General features: G+C 47.4%; 3 protein-coding genes across 13 annotated transcripts; 1 reads left to right on the forward strand and 2 right to left on the reverse strand.

Annotated features, from left to right (window-relative positions):
* The first annotated feature begins 140 nt into the window (after positions 1-140).
* Positions 141-16,813, forward strand: LOC125977788 (SH3 domain-containing protein 19). Of its 8 annotated transcripts, none has more exons than XM_068653085.1 (20): positions 141-366; positions 1,522-1,558; positions 1,950-1,990; positions 2,080-2,140; positions 2,207-2,357; positions 2,427-2,583; positions 2,699-3,658; positions 5,015-5,129; positions 5,300-5,510; positions 5,576-5,716; positions 6,109-6,146; positions 6,232-6,425; positions 6,500-6,528; positions 6,639-6,813; positions 6,937-7,031; positions 7,097-14,306; positions 14,866-14,939; positions 15,362-15,688; positions 15,797-15,890; positions 16,129-16,813. In XM_068653085.1, the coding sequence occupies exons 1-16, from the start codon at positions 276-278 to the stop codon at positions 7,202-7,204; spliced, it is 2,604 nt and encodes an 867-aa protein (XP_068509186.1). In that variant the 5' UTR covers positions 141-275; the 3' UTR covers positions 7,205-14,306; positions 14,866-14,939; positions 15,362-15,688; positions 15,797-15,890; positions 16,129-16,813. The 8 variants fall into 8 exon arrangements, with proteins under 8 accessions (XP_068509186.1, XP_068509206.1, XP_068509177.1 ...); XM_068653105.1 differs by having other exon boundaries at positions 15,362-15,627; XM_068653076.1 differs by having other exon boundaries at positions 15,797-16,813.
* LOC125978143 (serine/threonine-protein kinase DCLK2) lies at positions 8,368-13,294 on the reverse strand. The gene is made up of 15 exons (XM_049735270.2): positions 12,904-13,294; positions 11,972-12,351; positions 11,604-11,730; positions 11,218-11,343; positions 11,069-11,157; positions 10,911-10,983; positions 10,734-10,839; positions 10,614-10,671; positions 10,351-10,470; positions 10,134-10,280; positions 9,944-10,077; positions 9,792-9,869; positions 9,629-9,725; positions 9,194-9,274; positions 8,368-9,104 (listed from the first exon to the last, which is right to left on the reverse strand). The coding sequence occupies exons 1-15, from the start codon at positions 13,292-13,294 to the stop codon at positions 9,006-9,008; spliced, it is 2,106 nt and encodes a 701-aa protein (XP_049591227.1). The 3' UTR covers positions 8,368-9,005.
* Positions 14,945-17,728, reverse strand: LOC125978241 (transmembrane protein 184C). Of its 4 annotated transcripts, XM_049735707.1 has the most exons (11): positions 17,610-17,728; positions 17,395-17,525; positions 17,285-17,321; positions 17,013-17,218; positions 16,871-16,945; positions 16,472-16,565; positions 16,295-16,407; positions 16,123-16,222; positions 15,974-16,051; positions 15,818-15,911; positions 14,945-15,742 (listed from the first exon to the last, which is right to left on the reverse strand). In XM_049735707.1, exons 1-11 carry the CDS (start codon positions 17,724-17,726, stop codon positions 15,480-15,482), a joined length of 1,308 nt encoding a protein of 435 aa, XP_049591664.1. In that variant the 5' UTR covers positions 17,727-17,728; the 3' UTR covers positions 14,945-15,479. The 4 variants fall into 4 exon arrangements, with proteins under 4 accessions (XP_049591664.1, XP_049591578.1, XP_049591486.1 ...); XM_049735621.1 differs by having other exon boundaries at positions 14,945-15,911; XM_049735529.1 differs by having other exon boundaries at positions 15,818-16,051.
* Positions 17,729-18,718: the final 990 nt, after the last annotated feature.

The raw sequence follows: 18,718 nt of genomic DNA on the forward strand, positions 1-18,718 counted from the left end.
GCCAGCAAATGCAGCAAAATTTGCCGGCATTCTTTTCTTTCGTGATTTTTTTTTCCCTGTCCACACAAATACAACGTGCTAACCGACGAGTTTGCCCCTCCTAGCTTAGCGTCGCCGCAAGCAGGCAGCTATAAAGGGGCGTGTCGTAACTTATTCATAACTATGGTCGACGGCATTTGCTCGAACTTGTCGGGAGTTTTGCCGAACAACAATAACCCCGCCGCAGAACCGCAGAGTCGCTGCCTGGGGAAGAAAACGCCAGAAATTTGGCAGACATGGCCGAGGCTCGGCCCGAGGACGACGAGGAGAGTATGAGGAGGGACGTCAGGGAACAAGTGGTCCGACGACAGTCCAACGGCAACGAAGGTAAAAACAACACCGCACGACACAGACACGACAGCTACCTTAATCTACCGTTGTTCTGCGTGACATTTACTTCAGGGGGTCCAAATAAAACTTACAGGGAGAAATTATAAAATAAAATAAAAAGACGAGGGGGAAAAAAGTTACAATCACAACGTTCTTATTTGAAGAGGAAAAACTAATACTCTATACAAGTACTATAAAGTATCTTCGAGGGATGTGAAGTATTAAATTACCCCCAAAATATAGTTGCATTTTGTCAAGAAAAAGTCGCAATATTATCCCGGAAGCTGTTGCACTGGAACGGTGGGCATCAGCTTATTTATCCCTGCACGTTGAATTAACACTTTACTATTTTTTTTGTAGTCTTGTAAATATCATGTGAAACTCTAAAACCTCTTTCATTTGTGTTTCTGCTGCCTCCGCACCTTGCCGCATTTGCATCTATGCAGACAGTCAAACAGCGATTAACATTTCCATATCTTGTTTTCGTTTATTGTTTGTTTTGGTTCTCACAAGTTGCGGGACTTACTTGGCTAACCTGCTACCCCGGAGTTGAATTTCTTGCCGTGTCACATTGAAATATGTTTTGGGAATAACAAAATAAACAAATAATAGGAGTGTGTCAGAAAATATCCGATTGATTAAATCATGGTATCAGATGAGCAGGGTCTTCTCTGAGCAGGTGGTTTTCGCCTTTTGGTGTTTTCTATCCATCTAATGGCGGGCTGTGCATTTTGGGCCCTTTGGATGGGATTCAGTCCACCTCCCAAATTGTCACGTTCATAGAAAACATCAGTAATACACAAAACCCGAGCATCTAGTGAAAGCCGTGATCAAAACAAGAAACTGCTGTCTGGGTTGAGGGCGGGGGCTGCAAACATCTGGAAGTGTTAAGAGCATCGCCAGGACTCTGGCAGAAGTTTCCGCAGCCAATCGCAGTGACTTCCTGGAGAGGAGCGAGCCAGGAGAGTTGGGAGTCCGGAGCAGGCAGGAGTGCGGCGGAAAAGCGGCGAGAAAATCTGTCTCGGTTCTCGAAGACGCGCTGACGAAAAGAGGACTTTTTTTTTGTTTGTTTTTTTGTTTTCTGAGGTTGACTGCCAACTGATGACACATTTCCTGTCACGACCTTTGTGTCGTCCGTCTGTGTCCCCGCAGGTCGCCCTGGTAGGAGGAAGCCTGAAAATCGTCTCAGGTTGAACACTTTTTGCTATTTTGTGTGTCCGTGTGTAACGCGATCTTTTCGTCGGCTCTTTTGGCCTCTCTGAAAGTTTTGTGCTTGAAGTCCATCCCCATTCTGCTGTGTCTGCACCCCCCCCCCCCCCTCCCCCACCAGCCCCCTTACTCTTTCCTCTGACACACTCTTGAAAGTATTTGGGCTGTTGGCATGGTAACTAGCCGGGGGCAGTGTCAGCGTGTGTTTATGGGGCAAACCTCAAAGTGGTTCTGTTGAATGTGTGTGTGTTGCGTTGGTGTCCTGTCCTAATCTGCCTGGCAACAAAGAAAAATCTCAGGCTCCATTCAGAACATCTTGAAATCCGTTTAACTGTTGAGCTAACTCGGATTTTCCATTTTTCTCTCTGCAGCCAAGGTCCACTTTGGTCCCTCAGAGCAGCCATCAAAAGAAGTGAGTACACAAAAAGTGCATAATGTTTGGAAGAAATGAGCCTCGGTTGGATTTTCCCAAATGTGTCCTAATACCTTTTTGTTTTTCAGCCACTAGCAGGTCCAGTTTCTCTGACCCTCCACGAGACAGAAACCGTGACGAAGACCCCAGGTGAGGCTTTTGTCTTTCCCGCCATCACCACGTGCCTTTTATTCCTCCAATGTAATTTGTGTTCAGGGTCTTGGTTGCAAGGCGACCAGACATCACCATCCTCTCGGCCGAGCCGCTCCCCTCCCCTTCTTGGCTAGCCGTAACGCCCGGCGCCTTCCCGCCCCCTCCTCCTCCGGCCGCACAAATCTGGGGACCCACAATCCCGCCGTCCATACAGGTAGCGGCGCTCCCTCCCGTGATCCCGTGCTTCGCCACGTGGAAGTTAAATTTTCCTTCTCGCCCGCAGCCTCCTCCGTCCTATGATGAGGTGATAAGGGAGAAGACGCAGGAGCTGGCTGTGCAAACATCTCCATCACCGCCATCGTCATTATCGCCGTCCCATCCGGCTTATCGAACGACCAGCGCCACTCAGACGGACACTGGATCCTCTCCTGGCGCTTCAGGTGAGAAGATGCTCATTTGTTTGAAGCCGTAACAAGAATACAGAAATCAAACACAATTTGTGAAAAGAGAACTGTACAGGCAGTTGTAATTGTCTGAAATCGTTTTTGTGTCCAGTGAAACATGTCAAACCGCAGCGTCCGCCCGGCCCCGCCGCTCCGTCTCAAGCCAACGCTGAAATCAACTCACCTTTGACCGCACCTTCTGAAAACGGTCGATCGGAACAGCCCCCGCGTGCCACGGCCCTTCCCAACGAGGCAGAGCGCCCCAGGCCCCGCCCCCGAGCTAAGCCCGTCGTGACCTCGGTCAGCAACGAGGTCAAGGTTCAGACTTTGGTGAAACTGCGAGAGGACGGCTTGGCAACACTCGCCGCCCGCGCTCGCTGTGACATCAGCAAACAGGACGCGAGTCAGGGTAAATACCTCCAAGAGCTCCTGGAGGCCTTCAGCTCCGACGACTGGGGTGTTCCGGAGGAGCGAGGTGACGACAGTGGTCTCAGCCAATCGGACGAGGAGGAGGACGACGACATGGCTGCCATGAAGGCGAGGATCCAGGCCTTTGAGCAGCAGCGGAAGGAGGCGACGCCCGAGGGGAACCGTGGCGCCTCAGACATCAACGAAGAAGCGGTCGCCAAGAAACCCGAACCCCGGCCGCGCCCTCGTCTCCAAGGGCAACCTGCCAAAGTGCTCCCCCCCACAGTTGCGCCTAAACCCAAAAGCCTCACCAAATCAGCTTCGCTGGACTCGGCTGAACCCACCCCTGAAGTCCCAAATTCCAAACCACGGCCAATTACAGAGCCCCTTCCGACTCGCACCACCTCCCCCTCCCCTTGCACTTCACCTGTGCCAGCCCCCAGGCTCCCTCCACCCAAAGCCGCGCCCTCCCCCAGTGAGACCCCATCCACAAAATCTGCATCCAGACCACCGATCGCCCCACGGTCAAGTGTGTCTTATGAGAAGGTACCTGCCGACAAACAGGTGGCCCCAACCCGCCCCCCCAGACCTTCCACAGAGGTCAGCGAGGGGTCACAAACTCAGGACACCGTTAACCTGACGGCTAAGTCTTCTTCTTTTAAAGGTACACAATCTTTTTTTTTTTTTTTTTTTTTTTTCCTTCCTTCCATTCCCCCAATATTAGATTGGTATAAAAAGTCTACACACCCCATTGAATTTTTTTTTTTCATCTAAAAGAGATGCGACCAGGAAATATAATTTCCAAACTTTTTCAACCAGTAGTTCCTTCAGACCATGTTTCAATTTCCAAAGCATGTTCGTGTAGCTAATTAGACCTAGGTTGAAAGAATTCCAAAGTGACGCAAGCACAAGACTGCTCATTGCCAAACAAACATGCCTGCCGTTAATTATGTTGTTTGTGAATTGTTTCTCTTTTATGGGAGTTGGAAGAGCAAATGATGACTCTGTCAGTACAAAACTGTCAGTGAAAACCCCCCCTAGAAAACGAAACCCGATTTGGGGTAAGCCAGATGTGATACCTTCACGTGTTGACTCAACGACACGACTTTGAAAGCGAGTGCTTAATTGTCAACGCAACACAGTCATTGGAGGGTGTGCACGCTTGTGCAACCACATTTTCGCCATTGTTTATTTTTAGTCCTCTCGTGAACCCTTTTTTTTTTTCCGACTGAGTAGGTCACTAAACTGCAATACTCAATTGAAAAATGGTTAAAAGGTGTTTTACGTATCACAAAAGCTAGCATTCCAGCAGGGGTGTGTAGACTTTTGTAACCCACTGTTTACCCAACAAATTGATGGATGAGTGCATTGGAATCTGACGGGTGAGTATGTAGGTCACATGGGAGCTTTTGTTGTCCCTGAAACCTCGCCTGTTGTTAGCCGCATCAAAAAAACGCCGCACCCACTGGAAAAAAGGAAAATGTGTCACCGGAAAGGAAACCTTTTGCTTTCCGTGCCTGCGCTAAGACAAATTCCGCTTGTCTCTCCTTCCGAAGCGAGAAATCAACAATGAGTCTTTGCAACTCAGCTAAACTGGCCGACCTCCCGCGTTGCATTGTGGGTAACGTAAGCAGCGCGCCGCAGCACAATGCGGCTTTTGAGGCCCGACGTAAACGTGCACGGCCACTGTGAGACCATCGTGCTTGTCCGCTTCAACATTGGCCGATTGTGTGCGCCGAAAAAGAAGCCTCTGTGTGGACTGAGGTTATTATTGTTAACTAAAGCTAACAAGATCAGTCAAATTGAAACATTTTCATTTGAGAGATAAAATAAAAACAAACATGCTTTGACAAAAAATAAAGCTAACTGAAACCACATGTTAGAGTTCTAAAACTATAATTATTCGAATTGGCATTTTATTTTAAATGCATTTCTTTTATTATTGCTGTATGGTCATGTGACCAAGACAATCAGTTTTGATTTTCAAAATAAAACTGTTGTGCCATTTGCATCTTTCCAGGTTCCTCCCTGGAAACAAATCCGGTTCCCTGCAAGGCTCCGGCGCTCCACGCCAGACTGTCACTGCCTAGCCTAAGGAAGGCTGAAAGTATCTGCGATCCTCCGCTCCCCCCGAGGTAAGAGCGACAACGTGTGCGGCTTTCTTTTAATCACCGGATCCAAGTGTGGCTTGAACACTAAAAAAACCCAAAATGGCCGACATTGAATTGATTAATTGATGCGAACTACAAACATGCTAACGTTAGCCTAGCTCGTCTGCACCTCACTCAAAGTTTCTTTTCCGAAGGCCTTCAAGTGTGAAGCAACTCCCCCCCAGACCTCCGTCCATCAAATCCGTCCCCGCCCGTCCACCGCCTCCCGCCGTCATCCCGTCGGCGAACAAACCTCAGCCGCAGGCGCCGTCTTCCTTCGTGGCGGCCAATCACAGAGCGTCCAAACGAGGGCCGCCTCTGCCCCCTCGCCCAAGGCCCGGACATCTGCTCTTTCCCACCTGCATGGTACAAACATCAAAATCACAAATATGAGTTTAAAGTGCATCAACAAGCAAACTTTTGTGTCCTAGAAACAACAAGTCCTCATCATCCTGGATGACCTCCCGCCGGAGGCTCCGCCTTCCCTCATCGCGCCGCTTCACAGCACATCCGAATGTCTCATCGACCTAGACGTACTGCCCCCGGAACCATCCTTGCAGACTCGGTTGCCGGTATGAGGTGGTTCCTTAACGCGAGAGTGTCGGGACACTTTATCCTTGGGCGTTTTTGTCCGTGGAATTCGTTCTCAACCGTTCACCAAATGACACACCTAGATGTGGATTTTACGCTCCTTCTTTAAAATGGCGTCTCAATTGGAGAAGAGTATTGTTACTCACCTTTTGAAGTTCACTGTAAATCTAACATGAGACATGCAAATTCAACATTGTCTATTTTAGTTTTATTACATATATCTGAAATTTTGGAATATCTGTAGCGTAAACACTGTACGGACATTCAAAAACGTTTTATTTTTATTTGATTGTTTTTGTTTATCATAGTGGGTGGGGGCAATTACTCACTTAACCATCACTTGTTTGTTTTCCCCCCTGTGTTGTCTGGGCAGCCGTCCATGCAGAAACATCCTGAGCCGCTTCCTGTCAGGTTGGACATGCTAAACGCCATCTTTTTTTAAAAATTTATTTATTTATTTTTAAACAGATTTTTTTGTTGACATGTGTGCACACAGCAACCCTCGTTACGTCGCTTTGTTCGACTTTGAGGGGGCAGATGACAACGAGCTCACCTTCTCCCAGGGGGACGCCATTGAGCTCCTGGAGATAGTTGATCAACAGTGGGGCCGCGGCCAGCTTTACGGACGCGTCGGACTCTTCCCGGTTAGCTTTACCCGAGTCACCGAGGGCCTCCCGCCGGAAAGTCCTGGTGAGACTCATCCAATTATTTTTTTTCCTTCTGAAATAACACAATTCAATATTTCCTTTTGTGTTTTTCCTCAGTGGCAACAATGCCCTCAAAAGCAGCAGAGGTGAGTGTAAAATGATGCATGTTAAAATATGGTAAAAAATTAATGACATCATATTCCAACTTGATTCAGAAATTATTGCAACAAAAATTTATTTATTTAAATACATTCAGGTGGAGGAGTGGGCAGTGGCGTTATTTGACTTCCCTGGTCAGACCGCAGAAGATCTCCCCTTCCACAAGGGGGCGTATATCCAAGTAACCGAACATGTGGATGCTGAATGGAGAAGAGGACGACTGGACGGGAGGGAGGGGCTTTATCCCGCAGCTTTCACGCAGACCTGCCAAGGTGTGACACAGGCATAAATTATATGCAAAATTATATATTTATAATTAACTCGCCCACACCTTAAAATAAATAACTAATTCCCAAGTTTATCAAGACGCTGACCAAATCGATTTTTCATTCCAGCTCCGCCAATCACAAGCCAGAAAGCCGCAGTGAAGGTCACCGCCAAAGTTATTTTTGCCTTCACTGCTGAGAAAGAGGACGAGCTGACAGTAAAGGTGAACCTCTCAAAACGCTGAAATCACACCGTTGATCTGACTTGTCCGTTGTTCTCTTCCTCCAGCCTGGCGACATCATCACGCAGGTGGAATGTGCCGATGAGCAATGGATTGAGGGAGTTGTCGGCGGTAAGCGTGGAATCGTGCCCAAAAATTACATTGAGCTTCTTTGACGAGGACAATCTGCCGACGGGATGTTTCGGGGCTTCGCGGTGGAGGTGAGGACAACAATATTTCAATCTACATTGATTGATAAGCGGCAAATGGAGAGGCCTGCTCCCTCCCCCATCCTGTTCAATACTGGACTCTTTTGGTTCTTTGTTTTAATCATAACACATTTGCTTGAATATTGAATAACACAACTAACCAATATTGTCGGATATTTCCTGGTTGAGTGTCCGAATAAAACTTCGCATAATTCCCCTAATTATGTTCACCTCGTTTGTTTTTGTTTGAATGAGCTTCTCCTTTAAGAAAAGACAGTCCCAACTTTATTTCTCAATGCAAGCCAAGGATGATAAAGTGCAATAAAAATAACGATGTAAAAAAAAAAACAAGTACTGAATGTGAAAATTTAGGTCATAAAATGTAAAAATGTGCAGTAGTTTTAGTTAATAATGAATAAATGAAAAAAAAAAATCATTTGTATATGACATTCTGCTCACGGGGGCCCTCTAGTGGCATATTATTATATGCCTCGGCCCAGCTCTGATTTCCAAACAAGACAAATTCGACGTTCTCTAAATTTTATTTCACAGTTGAATGCATCTGCGTCCTCCATTTCAAAGTCTTTGAACACACCATCACCAGTTTGATGAAAAACCACATCACATGCTTTGGGGCTAGCAAAGCGTTCCTACAGTAAATGCCTTTTTAAGGTTGCCAGTGTTGGTTGGCAAAAACACACAAATGCTATTCAAAAGGACCTTTGTCATGGAAAGCGTTTTGGAAAACGTCCTAATCTACGGCACTTGGTTGAAGGCTACTAAAGCATGACGACTAGCACATACGTAAACATAAATTAAAGCATGTTTGTAAGGAGGAGATTTTAGCTGCTAGCCCATCTTGCGTCGCTAATGCTAACCATGTCGACACATCAAGGCGCCTTTTGGTTTGGTGTAAAGCAAAGAGAAAACTTGTAATACTTAAGAATGGCTCTAGCCAAAAAGTTCAAACACTGCATCGTGTCGACAGCTGGAAATCTTCCTGCTTAAATCAGGGGTGTCCAAACTTTCCCTTCCAATTGCCACTTTTGACATTCTTCATCTTGAATTCAAGATGCATCAAATCATTTTCCCCATTGAAATGAGGCACTATTGTATTATGCATTTATTAAAAAAAAGAATAAAAGCTGGATTTCTTCCTCTTCATTACAAAAAATGGTCCGGGGGCCATAGTTTGGACACCCTTGCTTTAAATTCCACCTTCACAGACAACATACAAAATGATGGAGGAATGGAATAATTAGTTCCAAAGCACCAGATTTTTTTTCTCTCCCCCCCCCTACCCGAAGTCGTCACGATTTCCGACTTCACGACAGACTCACACTCACATGACAGCTAACATGTACAACATATTTAGAATTTCAACAAGGTAGTATGCCAACAGGGCTGAAACATGGCCTGAACCTTTTTTTTTTTTTTTTTTTTTTTTTTAAACCCTGTGTGGATCAGTGCAGACAGGCACAGTGCTTCTGGCCTCAGATTGGGAAATACCAACAGAAGTAGCATGGGATGCATCTTCCCAGAAAAAGTGGAAGACATTCTGGGTACGAAGAAAGACTTGAAATGATCTGGCCACTCGTCCTGATGGACACACTTTTTTTTTTTTTTCGTAAGAAGAGTTGAGGACACACTTATCGTGATTGCATGAACGGGATTGGGGGATTGTCACAGATGGATATTAGGTCCTGCAAAATTTGTTGACCTCTAGAAAAAAAAGATGCTCCAGGAGATGATCTGGTCCAGCTGATGTCTAGACCAGCGGGGAAGGAACCTGCTTGGTTTCCAGCCCCGGAGATTCTTTTTCCGTTGCGCTCGGTTCTTCGTTGCCGGAGTCGACGGGAACGTCGTCCTGCATGAACGCACACGGCAGTGAACGGTGTCGTTATTTAGAACAGTTTTAAAATTAATAAGATGGCGGTCACAAGGATGCAAGCTTACCGACACCCACGGGTGCGAAAGAACCTCGTCTGCTGTGAAGCGGGCGTCCACATTCACCTGCAGCATTTGACCAATCAGCATCTGAGGAACAAGTCGAGGGATTCGTTACGATGTTGAGATGGACACGGTGAACAACCATGGCCCCCCCCAAAAAAATCTTCAGCCTTTACATATTTTCAACAATTGTCTTCATACATGCATAATGTAGAAAAAATAGATTTGTTCATGTATGTATTTATTTATTTTTTCATTAATTTTTCTTTCTTTCTTCTAATTAATTGTTTTTAATTTATTTAATTATTTATTTATTTGTATTTATTTTTTATTTATGTTAAAATGAGTATTTTAATTGATATTGAACGACATTTAAAAACAAATCTTCGATCTGCTAAGAACTGTGGGAAAGTGTTTTTCATGGATGGTTGTAGCTGTCACCTTTGCAGGGAGGCTGATGGCGTCCCAGTCCGGAGACGGGAACTCCAGCTTCCCTCTGAGGATCTGATCGAAGAGCTCCTCCTGGACGTTGTTCTCGCTGAGTAAGATTAAAAGCGTTTTGTTTTGGAGCCTTTTTGTCCTCCACTGTGTTAGGTTCACTGACCTTCTGAACGGTGGGAAACCGCAAAGGAGGATGTAGGTGATGATACCCGCTGCCCAGATGTCTACCTTCAGACCGTAACTACACAAAAATATCCACAAGTGATGATTGCCAGCTCTGAATAACATCTGTGCTCGCTTCCTGTGTCTTCTCACCCGGTCTCGGCGATGATCTCCGGGGCCACGTAAGTCGGCGTGCCGCACACGGTGTAAAGCGGCCCTTCCACCACCGTGGCCAAACCGAAATCTCCCAGTTTGAGGGACTTGGTGCCATCCGGGTACTCGCACACCTGGCGGGAAGAAAAATGTGTCTGGCGTCCACGTTGGCCGTCCGCCTGACACCTACCAGCAGATTCTCTGGCTTGATGTCTCTGTGCACGATGTTCATCCTGTGCAGGTACTTGATGGCTCCGGCCAGGTTGTACACCATGGCGCTGGCGTCGTGCTCGCTGTACTTGGTGGACGAGGTAATGGCGTCAAACAGGTCACCTCCCTAAAGCGGGCAGAGAGAGATCGAGTTGCAATTTTGTCCCGATAACCCGTCGTCACTCATTTAGAAGCACCTTGACCAGCTCCATGACCAGGAAGAGCTGAGACGGCGTTTCGTCCACCTCGATGAGCTGGATGATGCTGGGGTGTCGAACACGACGCAAGACTGCCACTTCGTTCTCAATCAGGTGCTCCTGTTTGAACAGAAGGCAAGGCATAACCAGAATTGTGATTCTGAAGCATTTGATCCAACACAGACTGAACAAGAAGGGGACGAGGATTGACCCTTGAGGGACACCAACACAGATACTAATCTACTAATATTGTCATAAAATACCTTCCCACAGCAGCGAGCTTTGTCAATGATCTTCAGCGCAAACTCCTGCCCAGTGGACCTGCCAGGAACATCAGAACCGTCACTCCACTTTCACCTAACAAGAACTTACCTTGTCTTTACCTCTCAACGCACTCCTTGACTACCGCGAAGTTCCCATCGCCGATCACTTTCCCGATTTTGTACTTGCTGCTGATGAGCGATGACGACACCGACAGGTTTCCGTTCACTTGGGAGAGAAGTTTGACGGTGTGGTCACGTGGCCGTTGGACAAACAGTTGGAAGGACGCCATAACGTACCTTCGGGAGCGACGTCATCGGCGTGTTCATCCGCGCCATTGATGTCCGCGGAAGAAGAGCGATGAGAAGAAACCTGCAGATGAAGCAGAGATGCTTGACGCCGATCGTCCCGGTGAAGATGACATAACGAGATATTTGATTTTAATTGAATAGCTCACCTTGAGACTGCTGCGAGTCCCGGGACTTGTGGGGGAGGGGCTTGACCTGGACGACTTTGCTGGGACCTGGGATCCTGACGTCTCATTGGCTGCGGAAGAGAGATGAGGACGAGATTCAAAACAACTATGAACGGTTTTGAATGTTTTACCTGATCCTGGTGACTTTGACTGCGGCACTGCTTTTACTGAGGCCTTGGAGGAGCCCAATCCACTGGGACTCTTAGGAGTCGAAGTCTTCTGAGAGGCAGGAGGACGAGTCACTTTGACTCGACATTCTAGAGAAGATGAGAAGACTAATTACACAAAAAAATGGCTATTTGATATGAGCACCAGTATCTTAGACAAAGGTCTCAGATCCAGAAAGTAAAATGGCTGCCACAGTTTGGCTTAAGCCTCAGGTGCTTCTACCTGGGGAGCTCCTTCAGCTTCCCATTGAGTAGAAGAACCAAACCAAACTGAAGTAGCTCTGCTTTTTACTTTCAGGACCTGGATTTAACACTTGCTGTCTGTATTTGTAGTTGTGTTGGCGCCAGACCGTTAACAAAGGCCGCCGTCTTGCCACTGTGAGTGAGCACAAAGTCGTCCTGAGCGTAGCGAAACTTCTCCAGACCGCACGCCATGAACACGTCGTCGTCCCCGAAGAAATCTTGCAAACATGTCAGCTACACAAAAAAAAAAAAAAAAAAAAAACAACTCCTTAAACCTTATTTGAAGCCTTCTGGGCTGTCAGTAGCCCTGTCTGGTTTTTGTTATCTTTCTTCAATCCGTGAGTGTATGTCTAAAAATAGTCTCGTGATCCATTTAGAAAGAGAATCTTCAAACAGAAGTTTGACTGACTTGGCTTTGAAGGTAAAATCTCAACAATGAATGTCTGCTTAAATTTGTGTTCCGAACTGAGCTCACCTGTTTTCCGTCCAGCGTGTATAGCCGCTTAACGGCTCCCGAGTCCAACTTGATGGCCTCCGTGATGTCGGCCAGCACTTGGTCGAAGGAGTGAGCTGTCTTCTTGTTCAGGAGGATCCGCACCGCCTTGCGAGGCTTGACGCCGCTTCGGATCACCGTCACCAGCTTGGGCTTGATGAAGTCTTTGCTCTCTCGGCTCTCTTGGCGCTCTTTGACGCTCCCGCCGACTGCGGTCACGGTTCCGCCGGACGCGGCGGAAGACCTGCTAGAGCTCACCGCGCTGCTCCCAGAACTAGCACCGGGTTTCCAGTTCGGGACGGAGATCTTGGTGTAGTCCACTTTACGGTAAGGTTGATTGGAGGCGCAAACGTAGCACTCGCCTGAGCACGGAAACGTGAGTTGTGAGGACCTTAAAATTTCAGATGAACCAAAAATGTCCTGCAAACTATCCTCGTGACTTTTGTTGTACTGTCTGCTTTTATGTCACAAAATGATGACGTCGTTTCCGTACATTAGTGCACATTAGCGGTCTTTACAGTGATCAATATTGATGAGCGGATGTAAAGGAGCAGTTCAAGTCCCTTGAGCTGGAATCCTTTTAGTCTTAATAAAATGCATCCGGAAAGTATTTCATGGGCCTAAGTATAGATAGCTACTACACATGGATTATGTTGGTGTCCCTCAAGGGTCAATCCTCGTCCCCTTCTTGTTCAGTCTGTATTTAGATCAAATGAGAGAGACACTAGCAACTCCTCCGTAAGCTGTTATATTAGTTGTTCTTTGCAGAGGATAAAGAATATATGTATGTCAGAATTGTTATTCTGTCTATAAGTTGAAGCAATGCTTGTTAATTTTATTTAAAAAAAAATCTAGATGCTATTCTTGAGTGTTTCTATCATCCCATATGATCACTATCGAAATATTGTGCTCACCTTCCACCAGCTCATCCAGGCTGCTGATCTTCTTTGAGCCGTCGATGGTGTAAATGGTGCGCACCCCTTGCGGCAGGTGGAGGTTGTCGGCCAGCGAGCGGGTCAGCTCCACCAGCAGGGCGTCATATGAGCGGAAGCGGTCGCTGGAAACGGCGTACACCAGTCCCTTAAAGGAGCGGTCCCCGTTGCGGTAGAAGCGGACCTTCTTGGCACGCTTCTCCAAGGTGAGCGCCTGCAAAGTGCGCGTGCGGTAGTAGCTGCAGTTGGTGCTGTGCGCCGGGCTCGGAACCAGGCTGCTCCCCCGCGAGCTCGGGCCCGAGTCCTCCCGTTTGGCCCGAGCTGAGCGCCCTCGACGGACTTTATCGCGTTCATCAAAGTGCTCCACCTCCATGGTTTTGATGTCAGGATCGGGTCCAGATGGACAGTCCTGCTACTTGCGATTCATCTTGTGAAGCTTCCGTGGAAATTTTTAGAAGACTGCTCTGGAACGTTTCTAGGAAATCATTCCAGATTTTTTTGGAGTGCTGATTTCAGGAGATGGGAAGATTCTGGTGGGAAGTTGAGAATCCACTTGGATCCTAAAAATAAGAAGTGAAATATTTAATTACTGCTGGACAAAATGGCCACAATGAAGCTGAGCCTCCATAAATTCTGCTCAATGTAATTTCATTCTGGATTTTAAGGCTACAATTTAGCATTCCGGGTGCAGAATTTATGTACTTTGCAAAATTATCAGTTCATTCTTACAATCTTCATTTGGAGTCAAACGGAAATGAACTGTCATTTTCTATGAATCACAATCATTTTGACAGAAAGCAAATCTCCAATTAGATCCTAAAAAGAAGCCATAAGCCTGATTTGGGAATAGAGGTCACGACAGCATCCTGCAGCAGCAGCCTCCAGCTCCAGACATTGTCTGACCCCGGCCACAAGCTCACCGATGAGCCGGTTTTCACGCGCCGTAAGGTCAGAAGAGCTTCAGCATCACCTTGCAGCATGCAAGCATGTCAGTCAAGGTTGCAGGTGCAGTCCAGTCACGTGTTTTGCCTTACATCCCATTCGGCACAACCTGCACACAGGATTAGAACAAAAGCACGAATCCACCCAAACGCGTGCACGGCGGAGGGAGGCACCTACCAATAATGCCGTGGAGCCGGTTTGTTGCTATGGAGTCTCCCCCCCCCTCCCCTCCCCAACCCTTCCCTTCTCTCCTCCCCGGTGCGCAGGTTCCGGTATTTTCCGGCTGAAACGGCGGCTGCATGTGGATTGGACCGTGACGACGACCGGTTCGGGCCAAGCCGAGACGCTATCCGGGGATTGGCGATCTAGAAGCGGCGAGATCGGAGAGGGATGCGCCGAGACGGGGTCCGGGTATCAGCAGCTGCGCGGCCGCTGCAGCAGAGGCAAGAGAGGAGACGCCGGCACAACGAGCTTCCGCTCCCGCCCCTCCTCCGAGGCTCTCTCTCTCTCTCTCGCTCTTTCTCTCTCGCTCTCTTTCTCTGTCTCTCACACTTCGCCATTCTGTCACTCTCGATTCCATTCGCTCTCTCTCCGCGTCTTTTGTGTACCCCACTCGACCCCCACAGCTTAATCTTGTCCCGTTCTTGTCAATTTAAGCTGAAAAATATATTTTTTACTAAAAAAAAAATATATATATGATCATTTTGTGACAAAAAAAAAAAAGCCTCACTATAGCACATGGTCATTTTTTGCTAATACAGTCACGGTCATTAAAAAAAATATGTATATTTATTTTTATGTTTTATGTTTTTTTTTTTTATCTATATCTATGTATCAGTCAAGAACCTCTTTTGCCCCGGGACAAAAAAAAAATCCTTAAGCCGTCCGTGCCTGCCAGAGTGAATGTTGATTATTGTCTAAGTTTACGTACATGTACGTACATGTTGAGTTAGCATGTGTTGTCTGACAATATTGAAAATAATTTCTTCATTTCATTTGCAGAGAATCGAGATGCCATAGTTTTGTCGCTGGTCCCAGATCGCCTCATCCAGAATCAAGAATATTAAAGGAAGCAAGTCAGTTTGATTTTCACCGTATTATTTATTGCACATAAAACAAGCAGACTTAATATGTATACTTAAAGTCTATTTTTATATACATACTACTAGTGGGACATTTTTTGTGCTCCCTGAAATTTCCTAAGATGGAATTGATATCAAGGAAGTATGACAAAGTGGCACATCTTGACTGAGTGTCAAGATCTGTCGCAGTTCGTTTCCTTGTTTTAATGTTGTCGTAGTTTCGGTTTGCGCGTCTGTGTACTCGCCCCTCCCCTCCTGTGCCCTGATCAGTGTGATCACCCTCACCCTGCTTCTCGTTAGCTGTCTTGTATTTAAGTCCCGTCTGACCCTCACTCCCGTCGGATTGTTTGCGTCGCATGTCTTCTTGTTTCTCTAGTTGCTTGTATGTTCTCGTCTTGTTTGGTCTTTCTGTTCAGATATTTTCGTCCCAAGTCGAGGAACTTTTGAGTTCCTTCAATAAACCCTGGTCCAAGCTGCCTTTGGTCGCCCAGCTCCATTCATGACACTGAGAAGCAAGCGTTGCGTGTTGACCTGTTAATGCGCGTCGCCCGCCTGCGTTGGTGAGCAGTCGCCATCGTCGTCTTCTGCCCAAGATGCCGCGGTGAAACCCGCCGGGGCCGAGACGGAGTGCGGGGCCACGGTGTGTCCGAGGCCTTGGTAGCGACCGGTTGAAGAAGGCGAGGTGGGCACGGAAGCGGGCGCGGCATCCTGAGACAGCAGCCCGGTGTGTTCGCTGTGCTCAGGTCGGGCGGCCGCGCCGAAGTACATCTTGTTGGGTCGGCCCACGAAGGTGCGGCCTGAGGAACAAAAAGGTTCGGTTTTCTTTTGTGTTCTCGTTTGAACGGCGGCAGAAGGGAAGGACGCGTGCTCACCAACGTGGCGGACCTGCTCGGTGACGTCGGCCCTGATGTCCGAGAAGTCCCACATGGCCAGAAAGCTATCCAAGCACGTTCCTTCTTCTGCCTCCTAAATGTTTCACCCACAGTTAGTGTGTGTGTGCGCGTGTGTGTGTGTGTGTGTGTACGCACCTGTATGTAGGGCTTGTGGGTGAAGGTGTAATGGTGCGCAATGGCCGCCAGGAACATTTCTATGCAGATGATGAAGTCCTGGATTGTGGGTGAAATACACAACAGCATTGCCATCATAAATTCAAGTTTGTTGTCTTGTCTGTTCTCACCTGCAGTCCAGTGGCCACCGCCTCCACGCTGGCCCAGTCCCATGTACGTTTCTCCGAGATGACGCCCACCTTCACCAGGAATGCGATCAGCACCGCCTGCCTGGACCAACATCATGATGACATCAGGTGCTGTGTGAAATCTAAATTCTGACTCGATAGTTGACGTTAGTACCAGAAGGAGACGAAGACCACCAGTTTGACGCAGAGGAACTTGCCCACGGGTCTGATGGGGGTCAGTTCCTCCTTTAGCGCTCGGTAGAGCAACACCAGGCAGTACATGGCAAACTACACACAAATACACAATTATATCCAAGACTTAATCCTTTAAATCCAAAAATCAATTCTTTACCAGCTGCGATATATTGTTGATGATGACCAGGTAGGACCAAGCATTGCGAAAGCTGAAGTTGGCTTCGTCGTAAACGCCACACAGCTGACAGACCCTGAGGGACACCCAGGAAGTGAATCACGTGTTTTGTCACCGAGTTGTCGTCACGGTCGGTTGTGCGTCGCCATGGTTTCCGTAACCATTCTGCGGTGTCGCCGCCGCAGTGGTAGCAAATCATGCTGTGTTGTTACCATTGGGTCTACTTGAATTGTTCTCCCGTCACCATGACAACGGACTAAATGGGAACCTCTTGACATTTTGCTTTGTAAAGTATATGCAGTCAAATAAAACTGAGAAAAGTAATGTCATATGATACTTTCTTATGATTTACCGGAATCTGAAGTACAGAAGGGAACTTACAGCGCGGTCACCGTGGTTACGGGCCGAACCACAGTGTACTGGAGGACTCCTAGCTTGCATCTGAAGAGCAGCACTCTGACGGGACATGAAGTTTTATTTTTTTACACGCTACTCATGCGACCCCTCCCCCCCCTCCTCTTACTCTCCCATGGGCCAGGGTGGGCAGCAGCAAAGCGGTGGCAGGTGATCCTGCTGCTGCTGCACCTCCAGCATCAGCACCAGACTTGGATACTGGTTACTCAGGAAGTTGAGCAGGAACACCAGGAAGTTGTAGATGACGTACGCCTCGTAGCATTCCCTGCACGTGTCCACGTAGATGGCCAGGCCGGGATACCTCAGGGCCAGCCACTGGCGAGACAAGAACGTGAGGGTCACTGTGTGGACACATTTGGACGTGAGTGTGTTTTGACTCACGCTGTCCAGACTGTAGATAGGCACCATCCAAAGTATCCTGAGGAAGTCCAAGCGGGTAGTTAATTACATGTTGCCATGGTTACTAGGGTTTAAATTGTGGTGGTGCTCACCTGATGATTGGCCTCTGCAGCTCCGGCTGGGTGTAGTGGACCAGATGCTGCAGGATGTCCCACAGTGAGATGGGAATGGTGAGGAAGACAAAGATACCGGCGATGAACCATGCTTTGCCGTGAGTCCCCACCTGAAAACACACACACGCACACACACACACACACACACTCACTCAGAAGCTCAGAGGGGACATTCATCAAGACAATTCCCCAACCTTATCCTTGTGCAGCTCCCAGACGCACAACGGAACCACAGCCAACAGCAGGACGACGTAGAGGAGCAGAACCAGAGGGCGGATCCATCGCCGCCACTGGACGCAGGAGCACGGCATTGCGGGACCTATACATCGTGAGACGGCTTTTAATATCGATCGGGAGATTCACTTAGTTCACTATTTAGTCTTTACCCCCCCTTTCCCAAGTCTGGGCACTAGATATGGATACTGAGCTCTCCAAAAACGGCGCCACAACTATATTTCCATAAATTTGTATTTTGTGCTCTCATTAAATCTATTTCATAGCTTTTTGTATTCACATTACGTCTGGCCACAATTAAATTCCACTCATAATATATCTTGGCTCCATACAAACTGTAAGCAGTATTCTTTAATAAATATTGTGTATTGAATAAAATAGCATTTTAAATATTACAAGTAATAATGTCTGTACCTTACAGGTATGTATACTGTTTCTTTTACGTTTGAACGTCGAAGCTTGTGTTGATGGAAGCGCTGGTGGGCCTGCTCTGCTGTCTTCTTGCAGGCTGCCGAGGGGGGGGATTCTGTTACCAGGCAACGCCTCTTGTGTCCCCCGCCCCAAACCGTCGTAACCTCCTCCCAGGTCCCGCCATGCGATCCCGACCGAGGAACACCGGCCGATTTAGCTGCTGAATCAATCAATCGCCATCCACAGATCATGTACGTACGCGCGAGCACGATGCGCGTGCTCGCCTTGTTTGTGTGTTGCGTCACGTACGCGAGCTCAGTCACGTGAAGAGGTAGATTTCGATATTGAAAATGATTTTACGCATAGGTTAATGAATGAATGTTTTTTTTAAGTCATATTTACGGGGGCGTGTTTGTATTTTCTTAATCTGAGTACATTTAAAATAAAGTGAAATGAGCAGTGGAATGAAAACAACGATAATTAAGTATTAGCCTCTTGTATAAATGCATAAAACGTTTAAAAATACGAGTGATAGAACCCGTTTGATTTCGTTTGTTGGCTGTAGTAAAACAAAAAAAGATTTGTTCTGCGATGCAGTGTTTAAACCAGCCACCAGAGGGCACTGGTTAGTAATCACATTTTACAGGGAATTGAATGT

This window comes from Syngnathus scovelli, chromosome 1 (genome assembly GCF_024217435.2).
Source record: "Syngnathus scovelli strain Florida chromosome 1, RoL_Ssco_1.2, whole genome shotgun sequence".
In the NCBI taxonomy this organism is placed as follows: domain Eukaryota; kingdom Metazoa; phylum Chordata; class Actinopteri; order Syngnathiformes; family Syngnathidae; genus Syngnathus; species Syngnathus scovelli.